At 57.7% G+C, this 17,331-nt stretch overlaps 1 protein-coding gene across 2 annotated transcripts in view; it reads right to left on the bottom strand.

Annotated features, from left to right (window-relative positions):
• Fbln1 (fibulin 1) overlaps nucleotides 1-17,331 on the bottom strand; it is a 62,574-nt gene that overhangs the window by 22,346 nt on the left and 22,897 nt on the right. The window contains exons 9-15 of one of the 2 annotated variants that reach the window (XM_023702547.1): nucleotides 13,536-13,679; nucleotides 12,815-12,943; nucleotides 12,076-12,201; nucleotides 10,790-10,909; nucleotides 9,035-9,166; nucleotides 6,880-7,003; nucleotides 1,494-1,932 (exon numbers count right to left, since the gene is read on the bottom strand). In XM_023702547.1, the coding sequence (XP_023558315.1) occupies nucleotides 1,578-1,932; nucleotides 6,880-7,003; nucleotides 9,035-9,166; nucleotides 10,790-10,909; nucleotides 12,076-12,201; nucleotides 12,815-12,943; nucleotides 13,536-13,679 (1,130 nt within the window). In that variant the 3' untranslated portion in view covers nucleotides 1,494-1,577. Of the gene's footprint in view, nucleotides 1-1,493; nucleotides 1,933-6,879; nucleotides 7,004-9,034; nucleotides 9,167-10,789; nucleotides 10,910-12,075; nucleotides 12,202-12,814; nucleotides 12,944-13,535; nucleotides 13,680-17,331 lie in introns of those variants that run through there. The other variant, XM_023702546.1, reaches the window with a different exon arrangement.

Here is a 17,331-nt window from a genome sequence, read left to right as displayed (position 1 = left end):
AGGAGCCGCAAGCTTTCTCAGTGCTGGGAGAGTCCTTCCCTTGCTGCACAGGATCGGGCGCTACCACGCGCAGCACCCCGCCAGGAACTGGGGGCCAGCACCAAAGGAGGCGGACCTGGCTGCTGCCTTCACCGAGCCCTCTGGGTGCAGAAGGGGACAAATCCAGAAATCACAGGTACGCGGGTCCTGCAGCCCGGTGCCGTACCACGCGGGACAGTGTTTCAAGAGAGGAAACAAGAAAGGGGTATGGGGTAAGCCCTGTGCAGCGCACCGGGGCGGCCCGAAACCCCCCACGGCTCACGTGTGGGACTTCAGTCCTCACTGAGATAGCAAGAGGGTGGACCCGTAAGCCAACTGTGGTGCCTACAGGAGCTTGAGAAGGGGACTGGGGTCACATAAGGTCACTGGGGAGGGATCCTGAGCCCTGGAGGCTTGCTAAGAGGGAGACACAGGGGTCCCTGTCTCCTGCCTTGTGATGCTCTGTGCCATATGCCAGCGAGATCTGCCATCACCAGATGTGGTCCTTTGACCTCCAGAATGAGTCAAAAAAGCCTCTTTTCCTAAACAAGTTACCCAGCTCCAAAGGGTTTATTATAGTGAGGAAAATTGGGCCACAACAGCCTCTTAAAGGAAGGGACCCTTATGCGGAGGCTCAAGCAGCATTCAGGCCAAGGGTATAAAGTACACGCAAAGGCCCTGAGGTCGCTGAGAGCTGGCTGGTGCAGCAGGAAGGAACCGAGCAAGGCAGGAACAGTGAGGTCAGCCTTGAAAACGGCTTGCGGGGCAGCCTTGGGGTACAGAGGATCCAGGGGCCCAGCCGAAGTGCAGAGGAAGTGGAGGCTTGAAAAATTACTATGGCTGCCGAGCACAGTGAGCCTGGGGACACGGAGAGACTGGCTCGAGGCCCTTGGTGGAGTGACTGCGACAGACAGAAGAGGTAGGGCTGGGGGCTGGTGACCCCAGGTTTGGGGCAGCGGTGTGATCTTAGGCAAGTTACACACCGTCTCTGAGTGTCGGCGGGGGTGACCCTTGCCCAGCAAGCCTGGAGGTGACTCACGAAGGTTCCGATCACATGAGTGTGGCCTCTGTCTCCCGGTGGCTCAGTGCTGGGACCACCCCCCAAGAGGAGACTGACCCCACGGAGGCAAGACCTGCACTGGGATAGCATGGGACTCAAGGCTTCTCGGGATGTGCCCCTGTGGCCACACCCTCCCACTTCTCAGGGCCTCAGTTTCCACACCTGAAGGAGAGGCGCTGAGCTGCTCTGATCACTTTTCTGTCCTTGTACAACACCGAGGACAGAGGCCACCAGCCATAAGCCACCTCGCGTTGCTCCCGCCTGCAGACTTCCCAGAGGCCCATGCATGGGGCTGTCCACGAAGTGCGCGTCCACCTGGGGACTCCACGTGATGGCAAGGTGGGCTTCACTCACCCCCAAGTGACAAAATACAGAGACCTCCAACCACCCAAAGAAAACCAAGTCAGGCAAGGCATGCTGTGCGGATGCTGGAGACTTTATTAGAATCCCGAGGCAGGGGAAGAGAGCAACAGGCAGGAGCCCACGGCCAAGCAAGTGCTCAGAGCTCTGCAGACACAAAGATGTAAAGCTTGGCCACAAAGGAGCTGACGGTGCCGTGGCGATGGAGGTCCATCTGGACGGTCAGGAGCAAGTCCCTGGGCTCGGGGATGGGCCTGGTGAGGGCGACCACCCCACTGTGGGTGTTCACCTTCCGGGTGGTGAAAAAGCCCTCCTCATTGCCACTGGTGATGGCCAGCTGCATGCTGTCCCCAGGGACGGTACTGGAGGGGCCCATGCGGAAAACCACCGCGGGCACTTGGATGTTGGTGGGGAAAGAGAGGTGGTAGTAGGTTATTCTCAGAGGCAGCTTGGGGCACTCCGGGTTCTCATGGCAAGGCAAGCGCTCGCAGCGGCTGCAAGACAAGTGGACAGAGAGACAAGAGGAGGATTAGGGCGGATCCAGCAAGCAGAGAAACCACAGAGCAGGCAAGCGGGGGCGAGCACCCCTCACTCACCTGGGGGAGGTGCCGGGGACCTCCAGGCCGATGACTCAGGCACCAGCCTCTTCCAACACCCTCAGGGGGCGCTGGTGGCTGGGGGCCAAGGGCTGTGCACACGTACGGTGAGCCCCACCCCGGGCACACCCAGCCGGTGCACCCTGCCCTCCAAGAGGCGTCCAAGCTCTTGGCTCCTGGCCTAGACAGTGGCCCTGGGGTGGGGCTCCCCGGTGAGGGCCCGAGGGGTCAACACCACTGGCAGCCACTTCCCGTGTGCCACTGCAAAGCCTCATCTGGCACCTCGCGTGATCACAGCAAGCACTCAGCGTGGTGGCGTGAGTGCCAGCTTTCAGATCAGAAAACCTGGCCCCCAGAGAGAAGTGCCTTCCCAAGGCCACAGCGAGGATGAGCCAGGTCCGTGTGTAGGCAGTGACGCCACCCGCTCCCCATTCCCTATCACTGGACCTTGGGCTCCAGGCTCAGTTTCCTGTCTCTGTCCACAGGGCCAGCTCAGGGCTCAGGATGGAGATAAAGACAGGTTCGGATTTCCTACGATAGGATCCAGTTTCCCGCGGCAGCACACGGGCAGCTTCTAACTGCCTATGACAGAGTGGAGACAGGCCCTGACTTCCTGTGACAGGAGAGGGACGGGATCTAACTTGTGTCTCAAGAGGAGATGGGACCTAACTTCCTGTGTCAGGATGGGGGCAGCAACTACCTTCCTATGACTAGATAAAAGTTGGTTCCAGGCTCTAATTTCCTGCGACAGGAAGTAGGTGTCTGCTGAGGGTCTGTAGGCCCATGCCACAGTGCAAGCGGTGTGTCAAGAGCTGAGGAACCTGAGCCGAGCCCAGACGAGGCCAGGCACTGCCGGGAGCTCCGCGCCCTGACTGTGGCTGGATTTTCGGGTCAGGGCGTCCTCTCTCCTGCTCTTCTAGCGCATCTCCCTTCTGGCTTTTTAAGTTTCCAGCTCTCAGTTAGGTTACTCAGACATCTTTTAGGTCTGGCACTCAGTGTGCGTGGGTCTGTTTCCACCCTGTTCCCAGGCTGCTCAGAGGACAGACAGGAAGCCTTTCATTTACTCGGCTTGTGCACTCTGGCTTCCAGACAAGACAGCACCTGTAGGCGAGCTCCAATCTATCGCCTCGGGAGAGGCCTGGTGGGCCCGGCCAGCAGGTGGCGCTAGTCTTCCTCCTGGGACTCCACTTTCCCAGGTGAGACCATTCCTGCCCATGCAGGACAGAGATTATGTGACACGGCAGTGCATGTTGAAGACAGGAGTGCGAGGCGTATGCAAGGTCCTGGCCCACCGGCAACGACAACCATCCCACGCCCGAAGCCAGACACTGCCTCCCCATTGGCTCACAGTGGCGGAGCACCCAGACTGTCCAGAGACACAAGTTGTTCAGCGGCTTAGGTCACTGACTCCCAGGGAGCAGGGCAGGTCCCTGTGCTTCAGCTCCTAGGCTGCACCCCTACTATGCGCTCCGTAAAAGGTCACTGTGCAGATGAACTTGCCCTTGATTTCGCCCTGTACACCTATCTGCTCCCTAGAGCTCCTCCCTCTCTGATTCTGAGGACTCAGATAAAAAAATGACCCCTCCTTCCCGCCCCCGTGAAAGCCAAAGTACTGTGCCGCGCACACTCGAGCCCGGGCAGAGTGCTTTCCATCACCACAGGAGACAGATCTAGGACACCCTACGCATAAACACAGTATACACACAGCTTCTAACTCTAGCTCTTCAAAGAATTGTCAGAGTATGTTACACAAGGGCCAGGGTCCTTCATACTGTTGGTTGTTTGGAGGACAAAGTTTGAGCTTTCAAATGGTGCCAGGTGACATAACCATCTCCCTCACAGGTACATGCCCCGGAAAAATTCCTACATTTTAAATTGCAACTGAAGACACACACATCAAAATAGGCATAGAGCAATCCAGATGGCGAGGATAAAAAAATACATGTATTTTTTGTCTTTGTGAGACAGGGTCTCACTATGCAGTTCAGGCTGGCCTTGAGCTCAGAACAATCCTCCTGCTTTACCTCCCAAGTGCTGGACAGCAATCACACACCAGAGCCGCAGCGCTGAGCCCGAAACATCACATACTGCCAAAGCTGTGTTGTGCAGCTCTCTCTCTGCATGTCCTTCTCTTGCACACTGCAGAGGTGGCTTCAGGCCTCCTGCCCAGCCCAGCCCACGGCACTCACCCACTTCCCGTCACTGTTGTGGTCACATATTCCCCAAGCCGCTCCCTTCTTCAAGAATTAATAAAACCCAGGTTGGGCCCCGGGTCGAGACCTCCGTTCCAGTCAGCCACATCCTAGCTGGACTCAGAACCCCTTAACTACCCACACCTACAAATGCCTCAGTGTCATTGTGCTTGCCATGAATTGCGCTGGAAGTGCTGGCTCGGAATGAACTCGCTAGAATTCCGGTAACTTTTCCACGGGGTCACAGATATAAACTTCCTGGGCCAAGATGAGAACCGGGAAGGGCTCGCAGTTCCAACGTCAGTGACCTTGTTCTGCTGTGCCCGAGCTTACGGCGACACCCCAAATCACAGCCTCTGGTTCTGGTAACCTGCTGTCAGACTGGGAACAGTGTTGAAGTTCTTGTCCTAGACCAGGGCAGGGCTGTTGCCACTGTAACCACCACGGTGCCCCCAGTTTCCACGCTCACGATTTCCACAGCCGAGTTCCCTCACTGTGCCGTGCCACACAAATGGGACAAAGCGGCCCCATTTTTCAGTTCAATGCATTTGACCACGGCACCGCACATTCTGTGAAGATCACCTTGCCAGCCACTGCTGACTAGGGCCACAGAGCCTTGAAGGCCGCTCCTTGGGGACGGGGGCTCAGACACACTCAGGCTGTCTGAGACTCACAGCCGCTCTGGAGCAGCTCCTGACCGTCACATGCTTCCCATTCTGAGAAGAAGCCCAGGGCCTGGACAAAACTCCCAGAGCCTGTCACTCATGTCCCCTTCCTACTGCATGTGGTGACTTTCATGACCCTGTATCATCAGGGCTGGTCCCACTGAGGACTTAAAGAGAATGTCCCATGTCCCCAGCCCCACCACAGACTCTGGACAGCTCTGGACACTTCTAGTCCATGGGTCCCAGGGCCACTATATTGTCAGGAGCCAGCCATGTGGTTTGCTGCCTGGCTTGCTGGGCCACACTCCAGTGTCCCCCTTGGCTGCTGGGGACACTACCTGGACAGAAGCCACACAAAGAGACAGAGGGAGCTAGGAAGACAGGGAGAGGCAGAGAACAACTTTCCCAGCTTCCCCTTGGAGGCTCTGGATCAGACTGCCCTCTGCCTGAGGCATAGCGCTTCTGGGTGCTTCCTGAAGGGCAGATAGGACGCCCGGGAGAAGGCATGCCTTTCAATGAGGAATAGGGGCTGGGAAGTAGAAACCTCCAATGCCGGGGACCACAGCACCCAGGGAAGGTCAGCCCCTCCTTGCCTGGCCCCTCAGCCCGAGTCCTGTACACACAGTGACTGTGGCCATGTTTCCTCTTGTATCAATGGGTGTCCCTGAGTGCGCCCAATTGGGCCAGGGCCACCAGGTTGCTGAAATCCTCTACAGGCCACAATTGGGGGTTCCAGTCCCCCAGTGCCCAGCGGGCTCATGCGTTCCCATCAGGAGCCAACAAGGCAGAAGTCTGTGCCCAGGGTAATACCGTGACCTGGCCCTTCTTGAGCCGCCTCCAATCGTCCTTTCTGAGGGCGGAGCCTCAGCCATAGCCACGGCCAACGCGGGCCAGGAGCCAGGCAAAGCTGACAACACTGTCCCAAGGGACCTCTGTCTTCTAACCTGGGGAGCCCCAGGGAGAGAAACGGGGTGGTTCACTGCCCTCGTCAGCACTGCCGCTTCTCGACACACCCATGGGCTGGCATCTCTCATCTTCGGCATCTGCCCATGTGGGTAAGATTGGTGCCACCTTACAGCTGCAGAAAGGGTCCCTGGTGGACCGGAGATGGACCCTCGGCCCAGAAAGGCCTGGACCGGAAGCTCACTCGACCTCCAGCCTGGCTTGGCCCTCCCCTCACACACAGCCTCTCCCCTCACACCTGGACACCAGAGGCTGCCAAAGACCCAGCAAGCAGTCCTGGCCAGGTGGCATGTCTCGGGGTGCACACCCCACTCTGTGGGGGCTGAGCCCAGGGTGACTTTCATGGAGAACAAGCAGAAGGGTCCCTGCCCACACAGTCACAGGGACCATAGGGGGACATGGAAGAGGACATCACTGCCCCATCTTTTAGCTGAGAATAGGGGGCTCCAGGAAGCCCAGGGTCAGGTGAAAGTGGCCAAGCTGGAAGGAGTTCCTGGACACACCAAGGAAGGACACGTGGTGGCCAGGGAGGGAGGGAGGAGCTGACAGTGACATGTAGCCATATCGTCCCAGTTTAGGACATAAGATCTTCTATGCTGTTCCCACAGTCACTCAGCACAATGGAATCTGGCTTTCAGGCAGTGCTGGGACCCTGAGGGTGGTTCTGCCCCGTAACGAAACCCAGGGTCACCCAGGCCCCCAGCCCTCAGCTACCTGCTCATCTGAGTCCAAGCACGTGTTGGTATCCACAAATGGGGAAACTAAGGCCTGGAAAGCTCGCTAAAGTACGCAGGAAGACACAACAGGGCTCTGGGAGGCCTGGGATTGTGCGCGCCAGCCCCACAGACACATGTGCAGCTGCGCCCTTGGCTCCCTCCTCTGGGGACCTGAGGAGCAGGCCCGGTGACCCTGGAGGACCCTAGGGATTGCAGTACAGAGGCAGCACTCACTCAATGCTCCTCACGTCCTGCGCACCCGGGAAGGCCAGTACAGACAGACAGTGGCGGCGGTGGCTGAGGACTTACGTGTCTCCGGAGCGGCGGTAGTTCTTGGGGCACTCGAAGGACAGGCAGCGGAAGCCGCCCTGGATGTTGAAGCAGGTCTCGTTGACAGAGCAGTTATGGATGCCGGTCACGCATTCATCGATATCTGCGGGAACAGAGAGGAGGAGTACAGGATAGCAAGAATCCCTTGAAGAGCAAAGTGAAGGGGAGACAGGAGGAACTGGGGAGCTTTGCAGCTGCCCAGGGAATCTAGGGATGGCCAGAGGGGGGCGAGGAAGGGGAAATAAAGGGCTCAAGATACGATGTGTAGAGGCGCCAGCGCCCCACAGTGCTCGTGTTCATTATGTATTAAACACGTATTGATCAGTCACTCACTGGGCTTCCCACCCACAGACGGGGCCCAGCCCTCCCCTGCCAGGCCAGGTGGGTCAGCGCTACGGCTTGTGTCCAGACATCCCCTCAAAGCCTCGTGGTAGATGTGGCTCTGTCAGAGGTGGCTGGATCTAGAGTGCGTGGTGCTGGGATGGATTCAAGGCGCAATGCCAGGACCAAGGGCACTGGGACTGAGGGTGTGGGCGCTGCCCGCCCTGAGCAGCCTGGGTAGGTCAGAAGGGACACAGAGAGCTGCGGCTGGCCCTGCTCTGCTGTCTTGTGTCTGCTGCGAACTGTTGCCCCTCTGTAATGCCGCGCTGCCTTGGAGGGAAACGATTACAGACCGAAACCTCTACAAACTGTGAGTCAAATAAACCTCTCCTCTTTCACCTTGTGGGTGTTGGGTATTTTTGTCTCAGCAGTATTTGGGTCATCCTTGCCCTTCCCAGAAGAAGTGCCCAGGGCCAGCTCCTGCAATACCCACTTCTCTACCCTCAGAGTGCATCGGTTAACGATGCCGGGAAACAAGATGCCCAGCGCTCGGGTGGGATGACAACTGACGAGAGCCACAACTTAACGAGAGCCACAGAGACGGTGGGATGTGGGCCCATGGTCACTGCCGGTGGCAGAGCTATGCTTTGAAGCCAGGATGGGCACCAAGCCTGAGCACAAACTCCCTGGCACATCGGGGTGAGGAGGGCGAAGAAGGGGCCGAGCCCTTCCCTATTTCCAACAGATCATCTCCCACTTTCCTGTTAGCTTTTATTTTGCTCTTACACCTTCCTTTCACTTAAAGGAGAAACACTGCACTGCTTAAGCTTGTGTGTCCCATTTGTTCCACCTATCATCGCAGCCCCAAGGAGCTTCCCTTTGTCTCTATAAATGACTCAGGTTTGCCCTCCCTCAAGGCACAGCAGGGCTCCACTGTGTGCAACCGGCATTCCTGTCCATTCATCTGTTAAGGGACATGCAGGAATACAAATAAAAAATAAGCCAGGGCAGGACTCCAGCCCCATTTCAGAGCCTTGAGGTAGTGTCTTGCCCTGTGTCCCCAGGGAGATGACTTTGGGGCTGAATGGAGATGCCTGCTCTGGAGCTTAGGGCTCCATAATGGGGGCGAGGACCCCACCTCAGACACTTAGGGGCAGCCCAAGGCTGGGCTCAGGGTGTCCCGGGGCTGGAGAGGCAATGTTGAGAGATGCCAAACACTTGGTCGATGGCAAAAACACCACTCCCGGGGCTCCAAGGCCTGGGCTCAGGAATGTGTTTTCGCTGCTTCTGGCTAGGGCTGCTGGCTGTGGTAAGGAAGCCCAGCCAGGAGGACAGGAAAACAAAGGGTGCCGCCAGTCGCCAGTCAGGCCAGCCCAGCTCTCTCCCTGGAGCCCAGAGCCCCTGCTGTCTTGTATCTGCCGGGCTCCAAGAGACCAGATGAGAGGACACAGCCAGCAGGCCTGGCCAGACAGCCCCCAGAGGAAGGTGCATTCACAGGACGTACGTGACCTCCCTCTCAGTTACCAAATGGGTGGTCCTGGGCACAGCATCCTAGCCAGTTGTTAGAAAAGGGGGCTCCAATGTGGATTCCACGGCTCCCTTCCTGAAGCACACGTGGGAGCCGGCCCCAGTCTCACAGAGTCCACAGCTAGGGAGCTCCTGGTCACCACACACTGCATGCACCACAGCCAGCCCTACTGTGACACCGGCAGGCCACTCAGGATTGAAGCCCCCTGGAATAGCTCACGGCCAGGCCATGACCCTGATACCAGAGCCCAAGCAGGCCAGGGCAGCCAGGGTCCCCCACACTCACCCTGGCAGTTGCGGCCGTTGGGCGCCAGCCGGTAGCCGGCCGAGGGGCAGCTGCACTGGAAGCTCCCGGGGATGTTGATGCAGCGGTAGGAGCAGATGTGGCCCCCAGTGGGCAGGGCACACTCGTCGATGTCTGCAATAGCACAGCCACCTCAGTGTTCCCATCCTCAGCATGAGCGGGCCACCCTCAACGTCCCCGTCCTTGGGTGGCCATGGGCTCCAGCCACACTCTCCAGGAGCCAAGGTGAGTGAGGAGGGGATGTGGACGGTGCAGGGTGCAGGAGTAGCCTTGGGGACCACCAGGGTACGAGAGGAAACTGAGGCCCAGAGGAGGAATGGGACGAGCCCAGGCCACAGCGCGCTCACGTGTGAGGCACGCAAGGAGCAGAGGGAGGACGGGGAGGGTGGCCAGTGTGACGCTGCCTTTCAGGGAAACCCAGACTGTGCCCCTTGGCCAAAATGCTTGGGACCCGAAGTGAGGGGTTTCCTTGCATCTTGGAGTATGTGCCTATACACACGTACCAAGCTGTCTCAGGGATGGGACTCAAATCTAAGCTTAAAATTCACTTGTGTTACATGGTCATCCATTCGCACAGCCTGAAGATATGTGTACACAGTTTTTTTTTGTTTTTTGTTTTAATGAGACAGGGTTTTGCCATGCAGTTCGGGCAGGCCTTGAACTCCCTGTGTAGTCCAGGCTGGACTCAAACTCACGGTGATCCTCCTGCGTCGGCCTCCTGAGTGCTGGATCACTGTGTGCACCACTGCTCAGGCGGTACTTGTACTGTCCCTGTAGTGTTTTTCTGGTTCTGGGATTGAACCCAAGGTCTTGACACTGAGCACTATTCCCAGCCTTTTAAATTTTTTCTTTTACTTTGAGGCAGAGTCTCAGTAAGTGGTTCAGCTGCCCATATAGGCAGGCCATGAACTCTCCATCCTCCTGCCTTAGCCTCCCAAAGTGCTGGGAGGACAGGTTTGCGCCACCACCTCTTAAGGTGAATCGTCGCTGTTTCCTACAGAAACTGCCTTTCTCCTCGTGCCGGGTCTGCTGACCCAGGGCCTCGCACGTGCTAGGCAAGCCCTCCACCGCCGACTCCTCACGCCTGCGCTGTTACACAACATCTTTCTGTGACTGTTGGTTGCAGCCCCGCGCAAATGAGGTCAGGAGTGGGCTTTTCCCCTTGTGGCACGTCATGGGGATGTTCAAAAGGTTGTGAGCATTCCGGACTTGGGAGGTTTAAGTTAGGGCTGTTTACACTACAGTCACAATCATGATGACAATTGTGCTTCTGGCGCCCGCAGGGGCTGGGCGGTGCCCGGTGGCCTGCGCTCACCTAGCCCGTGCAAAGCCCTGGCTTCCATCCCCAGCTCTGCAGAAACAAACTAAGCAGCTTCAGGCCCCTGACTCAGCATCCATGTCCATCCTGCATCAGCCTGGGGACAGCCCCGTGGGACAGGGGACACAGAGTGGGCTAGGGTGGGAGGGGCTCTGCAAGGGCAGAGGAAGGGCTGGGACCTCGGGTGTGGTGGCCGGAGGCTGTGCCCCGCCACCCAGCCATGGCCACCACCACCACCACCACTGAAGGACACTCATGCAAGGGAAGCGTCCTCAAGCAAATCCCAGCCACAGGCAAAGCAACAGCTCAACCCAGGGTCGAGGAGCCCCGCAGCTGTGCGCTGTGGATTCTGAAACGCAGTCCACAGCTGCCAGCCAGGCATGGCCCAGGGCACCCCAGCAACAGGGGGGCAGCCCCACCTTCGCATGTGACCCCGTCCAGGTCGCTGAGCTGATAGCCACGCCGGCAGTAGCACTGGTAGGAGCCATAGACGTTGGCGCATTCCTGGCTGCAGGGGCTGCTAAGGCACTCGTTGACGTCTGAAAGACGGGACCAGGGTGGCTTCTGTTCAGACATGGGGGGTTGCCACCTCCACGGCAGACTTTGTTCATGGTGGTGGAGACAACAAACAGAACACTCCCCTCCACCCACACATGCAGAGGTAGAGATCTTAGGGGTGCAGGGCTGGACATACCAAGCCCCCCCCCCCAGTTAGAGGACCCCACTCCGGCCCTCATGGGGCTGTGGAATCTCTGTCCCTGCCGCATGCTGCACCATCTCCAGCCTCTAGCTTAACTTCCAATGACCCAGCCCCACAGGCTTTGCTTCCTAAATGTCATCCTGCACAAATGACAGCTCGTGACCGGGCCCAGGGGACAATCCTGATGTACTGATTTCAGGAGGACCCTTAGCAGTGCTGGGCAATGGCTTACCAGTCACCTTTCCCTAGAGCAAAAGTCAGTTCACAACAGACCAAATGTGGCCCACTGCTTGTTTTTTATAAAGTTTTATTGGAACACATTCATGAACATTTTTGCCATAGCCTATCGCTATTTTTGTCCCGGAATAGCAAAGTACAGTGTCAACAATGTTGGAAAGGCTAACTGTCCCTGTGGAGCTCTCAAAGAGGAAGCTTGCCACTTCCTAGCCCAGTCTCTTTTCCCACTAGCACTGTTCCTTCTCATCAGGGCAGGGGGGACACCCACTGCTGTCCTGATCCCCCTGCTCCCCTGCCTAGTGTGTCCCTGCGGAATCCTAGACACCACATGCACGGAAACTGAGTCCCGCTCAAAACATACCCAGGCGGGTGCTTCAGCAGTGCTCACAGGAGGACACGGCACGCCCCGCCGGCCCTCATGGTCTCCACAGGAACAAATATGAGGGAGGGGAGTATGGGCCAGGCCTGCTGTAACGGTGAGTACCAGTGTTCTCCAAAACACCGGCAAGTGCAAATTACTGCTTCATGAATAGCCTTAAAAATGGCAGAGCTGGGACTCGAACCCAGATCTGAAACACTCTCAGGATGCAGCCTCTGCCTCTATAACCCATGTAAGGCCATGTTCCCAGGAGCAGTCAGGTGCGGGCCAGTCCCTAGAGAGCCTTGTTTTACAGTCCTGTCCCCCACTATTTCATGTGAGCTGAGAAGTAGCCCCAGGGGCCCACGGAGAGGGGTCTCCTCTGACCCCCGCCACTCGCATCTGCTCACCTTCACACGAGCGGCCATCCACAGACAGTCGGAAGCCCACGGAGCAGCTGCAGTGGTAGGAGCCCGGTGTGTTCTCACACTTGTGGCCACACAGGTGCCCGGGGTAGCGCTGGCACTCGTTGATGTCTGCGACAGGGGGACACCGCTCAGAGCACCTCCCGGACCCCCATGTCCTCAGCTTCACTCCTCAGACAAGTGGAAGAGGGCTCATCCCAAATGCATGCCAGGCCGTGTGACCGTGTCCTACCCAACCCTCTACCACATGCCCATGAGGAGGGGCCACTGAGACTGGACTCGGGGACGATGGTGGGCACACCCTGGTGGGGCTGGCCCAGGCTCCTCTCCCCATGCTGCTCCGTCCCCCAGCCCTGAAATCCAGTGCGGCTTTGGGAAACTGCTAACCCTGTTATTTTTGTAGTGCTGGGGACAAGCTCTCCGCCACCAAGCTACAGCCGCAGCACTCTTTATTTTATCCTCAGATCCTCCTGCCTCAACCTCCTGAGTAGCTGGGATTATAGATGTGCACCACCACACCGGCTGTGACCCCTTTGTCACTGGGAGACCTGGACACATGTCTCAGATGCTCAGGCAGAACCCAGGAAGGGCTCATGCCAGGGCCTGGCAGCGGCTGCCTGCGGCGGTGACAGCAGGACCTCCTGAATGCCTGTACTCGGGACTTCCTGAGATGAGCATCTGGCATGGTCCACCCAGCCCCCCAGGCTGCAAAGCCAGCGCATACCCACGCATGTCCTGCTGATGCCATCGAAGTAGTAGCCGGCCTTGCAGTCGCAGCGGAAGCTGCCGGGGGAGTTGAGGCAGCGGTGCCCCGGCCCGCAGGGCTCAGCAGGGGGTGCACACTCGTCCACGTCTTGAAAAGGGAAAGAGCACACACTGAGCAAGCTCCAGGTGGCCCTAGCCTGGCCCTGGGGAGTAAGCTCAAATGTGCGATGCCGGAGTGGTGGCCACCTCCCCCGTGCCAGGCCGTGCAGGGCATGCAGCGCCACCCCAGGTAGACGCCGCTGGCTGCCAGCGGTGACCTTAAGCCTGGGGATGTGTGTGGAGCGGAGTATGGTAGCTACATCCTGGGAGCGCCGGGGAGGAAGGCACCTTCCCTGACAGAGATCTGGGCTGCCGCCTGCCCTGGGCACAAGGGACACAGAGCAGTAGGCAGAGGACTGCCAGCAAAGCCAGTGTACTCCGGGGGATGTTCCAGGTAGGCGACAGACCGCAAAGTTGGGGCCACTCAACAAGGCTGGGTTGCCAACACTTGTCGCCATAGGACAGACGGGCTAGAGTGGTAATGCAGTAGTCCAGGCAGGACACTGAAGCTTGTGTCGCAAAGGACAGAACGAAACGGCTTTGATTTGGGCACCAACTGCCCTTCTGCATGCAGGAGGAGGGTACGCGCCGGAGCAGACGGCGAAGCCAACTTCAGACCAGTTTCCCTTTCAGATACCAACCGACACAACGAGTCCCCTCCTCATTGAGATGGTAGCCACGGCCACAGTTGGGCACGTTCTTCTGGCAAGTGTAGGAGCCTTCTGTATTGATGCATGTCTGCCCGACAGGGCACGGAGCGCTGATACTTAAGCACTCATTGATATCTGTGAGGGAAAGAGGGGGTGCCGCGGTGAAACGTGGGGGCCTCCAGGAAGCTGGCACTGGATCTCTAGAGAAACCAGTTCCCTCCTCTGCAAACCGCAGACCCTGGACTATGTGGCGCCTCCGGCTTAGCCCCAAGCCCTGGAACGGCCCTGCCTGGTCCTTCCTCCTGCCCGAGCCTCCGACGCGCCCATCTCTGCTGTGTCAACTGGAGCTGCCTGCTGGCCTTCCCGGGCCCGCAAGGCTCACCTGGACAGGCGAGCCCTTCCCTGTCCCCTGTGCCCTAGTGGCACAGCCACAGCTCCTGGGTTGGCCACTCAAGGCCCTGGCTCCATCTACCTGGCAGCCATGCCTCTGGGAACCACATCCACGAGACACCTCCTCATTTCCCATGTCCCCCATCTATCTAGGGAGCCTGTGTGGACTCAGGCCAGCGGGGGGACTCCTGTGGCTCCTTGAACTCCTTACAGGGCTCTCTGTGTCTCATGTGGGGACCAGGGGACACCTGGGACATATGGGAGTGCTGCTCATAAATAACCAAGTAGACTGGGTGACACATGGCTTGCTCCCCATGCTCAACTGCAGCGCAAAAAGGCACAGACCAGACCCTCCTCCTAGAGGTGGTCTTCTAAAAGCGCCAGAGTTTTGCAAAGTCCCCTCTGAGGACCTCCTGGTTCCTTCCGATGCCATGCATGGGCAGGTGGGGGGACAAGAAAAGACGTGATAGGAGACCCCAAGCTTAAGTTAGAAAGGGGGGTGGTCCCTGCCAGCCAAGCTGCACCCCCAGACAGAAGATCCAATCAGCCCCAGGATCATAGGGGAGTCAAGGTAACAGCACCTTCAGTGTGAGGTCCCTTAGAGCAGGGTCACTAGCCTCCACTTGTGTTTATAAATAAAGTTTTATTGGCACATAGCCAGACCCATCCCTTGGCCTACGGTCTATGGCTGTCCTTGCAAGGCGCCTGCTGGGAAGGCTGGTGTTTAGTTTCTAGCCCTTTGCAGAAAGGACCCAGTGGCCTGGCTCACTATCGAGAGCAGACACAGCACTTCCAAAGTAACCACAACTTCCTTCCACGCTTTGTGAGCTCCCTCAGATATGCATTTTCCAAACTGTTCCATGGGACACAGGAGGCCCTGGAGAAACTGAAGGTGCCCCAGCAGGGGTCCCCGGCCTGAGAGCTCTACGTCACATTAATAGAAGGAATGAAAAAAATAATAGAAAGAATGAGTAAGTAAAAAACCTGAACCAGAAAGCAAATAAGAACAGATCGATATAAAACAGAAGGCCCACAAGTTTGGGAACCCAGGGCACAGAGTACAAGGTCTCTCTCTTGTGGGGATCCTGGGCAGCCCAGGCGCCAAGCTCCCCATTACCCAGGTACCTGGGAGACCCCACAGAACCCCCTGCTCACCCAGGACCTGCAAGAAGCCAAGATATGCACACCTGTTCTCACGAGAAGCCGGGAAGCTGGCTCAGGCCCTGTCTCCCTGACACAGGGAAGAAGGGATGGCAGGGGAGAAGATTCGAGAAGAAAAAACAAGCAAAAGCCTAGCAAAGACAGGAATCTCTTCAGTCCCTTGATGCGCAGCCTCAAGGTGCTGGACACTGCGTTTTATAACCTGGACTGCCCGTGGCTCCCGTGCAGAGCTCCCCTGCTTTGGGCTGCACAGTGGCAGAGGGTGATGTCTCTGGGGGTGCTCTGGGGCTCGGGGAGATGGGTCCAGGCTGGGTGCACCAGAGGGTGGGATGAGGGCCACAGCAGCTTGCAGCGCCCCTTTCTGCTGGGCTGCCTCTGCAGGGAACCATTTCTGCTATGCAGTTATGATTTTAAAGACAAAAGTGCTGACATAAAATGATTCCTCAAGACATTGTCAAGGGGGTAAACGAGCAGGTAGCAGAACAGCCTGGTCCTGTTTTCACAAAACACCTGCGTGGGGAAAGAACCCAGGAGGGCGCACAGACCTGCCTGGCTGGGGCAGGACGGGGCAGGGCAGAGCGCTTCTTTTCCATGCTTTAGCTTTGTTTGCTTCTTTGTCAGTGAAGGCATATGGGACGCAAGCAATAAAAAGATAACTTTGTAAAAGAATGGATCCTGGGTTTGGCGTGAGGAGGTGGGGACCATGTTCATCCTTCCAGGGCAATGAGCTAGGCAGACCTGAGTGTCGAGTGTCTGGCTGGTGATGTTGTCACTATGGATCCCAAGGGACATCACAGGGGAACCAAGAGCCACCAGGCTGGACTTTGGGCAGCCTCTGAGATCCCCACTAGCCAGGCCCAGGCTCTCCCCCAGTCTGGGAGACACAGAAGGACAGTCCCTTCCTCCCCTGGCTCCTGTGCCTCGGCCCTGCCTAGCGCCACACTCCACAGACATCACAGACTCTGCTGAGGCTTGCAAAGGCTCCTCTGGCTGCAAATCAGGCCGACTTTGGCAGGCCTCAGGCTTTCCATCCTCAGCCCAGGCAGCCCCCTCCAAGGAGCCCCTGTGAGAAGGTTGTGAATCTGACCTGCCTCTCCCCTGGCCCTTTGGAGCCGGTAGCCTTTTGGGTCACTGTCCCTCATGCTGAGCCACAACTGTCCCATTGGCAGGAGGGCAGTGAGGGGCCAGCTCCGGGCCCCTGTCCCAAAGGGTTGGTTGTTCCCTTATCTTTCAAAATCTTTGGGTGGTAAAAGTGGGGGGGGGGGTAAGCTTACAATCCATTGCAAACAAAAGATCAGTAGAGGTTGATCTAAGAAAAGTTAGGGCAGAACTATGACAAAAACTGGCACAGTGGTGCTGGCCTTTTCACGCCACCTGCTGCTCAGTCGGCAGAAAAGCTCTCTGAGTTCTTTTTTTTTCCCCCCAGAACTGGGGATTGAACTCAGGCCCTTGCTCTTGCCAGGCAAGAGCTTATTCTACTGAGCCATCTCCCCGGTCCCGCTGTCTGACTTCAAAGGTAAACAGGGATGGAGCCAGGTGGTTTCCCTGGGTGACAACACCCCAGTAGGTCCAACCCTACATGGTTCCTCCACCTTGACCTGTCCCTCGAGACTTCTGTTTTCACAGGCAGCTCACACAGGATTTTCTCCCCTTTCACACTGGGCCCCTCTGATAGCTACAGAGGACGCTTCGTTGTGGTGAAGGAAATAAGCCAGTGCGCACAGCCCAGCGGCTTTCGGCGCACTCACGTGGTGGGCCACCACCTGCCTCTGTCAGTCTGATCACTGACACCCAGCAGTTCTGCAAAACAAGCTTCAACAGACGCCGTGGCTGCAGCGGGGAGTGGCGCTTACCAAGGGCCTCCTATGCCCCCATCATTTCCAAAGCACTCATTCAGCCTGGGAGCCAGGCACCCCGTAACACCCTTAGAGAGGGGCGCAGACTGAGGCTGAGAGGGAGGAAGGCAGGTTCTCAGGCCACGCTATCTAATACCGGATGTCTGACTGCAGCATCCACCTAAAGCAGAGGTCAGCAAACTCTTATAAATAAAGTTTTACTGGAACACAGACCAGCCCATCTGCACATAGTCTGTGGCTTGTAGCGGTGACAGCAGGGAGACCATACGGCCTGTGATGTCTAAAACATTGGCTGCTTGCCCCTTTACTGAAAACACCTGCGAAGCCGTCAGTGAGACTCCGTGCAGCCCCTCTGGGTGGCCCCCTGCCTGGTGGTGGCC

The sequence above is a fragment of the Octodon degus genome, unplaced genomic scaffold (assembly GCF_000260255.1).
Source record: "Octodon degus isolate 3935 unplaced genomic scaffold, OctDeg1.0 scaffold00153, whole genome shotgun sequence".
NCBI classification, from domain to species: domain Eukaryota; kingdom Metazoa; phylum Chordata; class Mammalia; order Rodentia; family Octodontidae; genus Octodon; species Octodon degus.
This window is presented reverse-complemented; position numbering and strand designations above follow the sequence as displayed.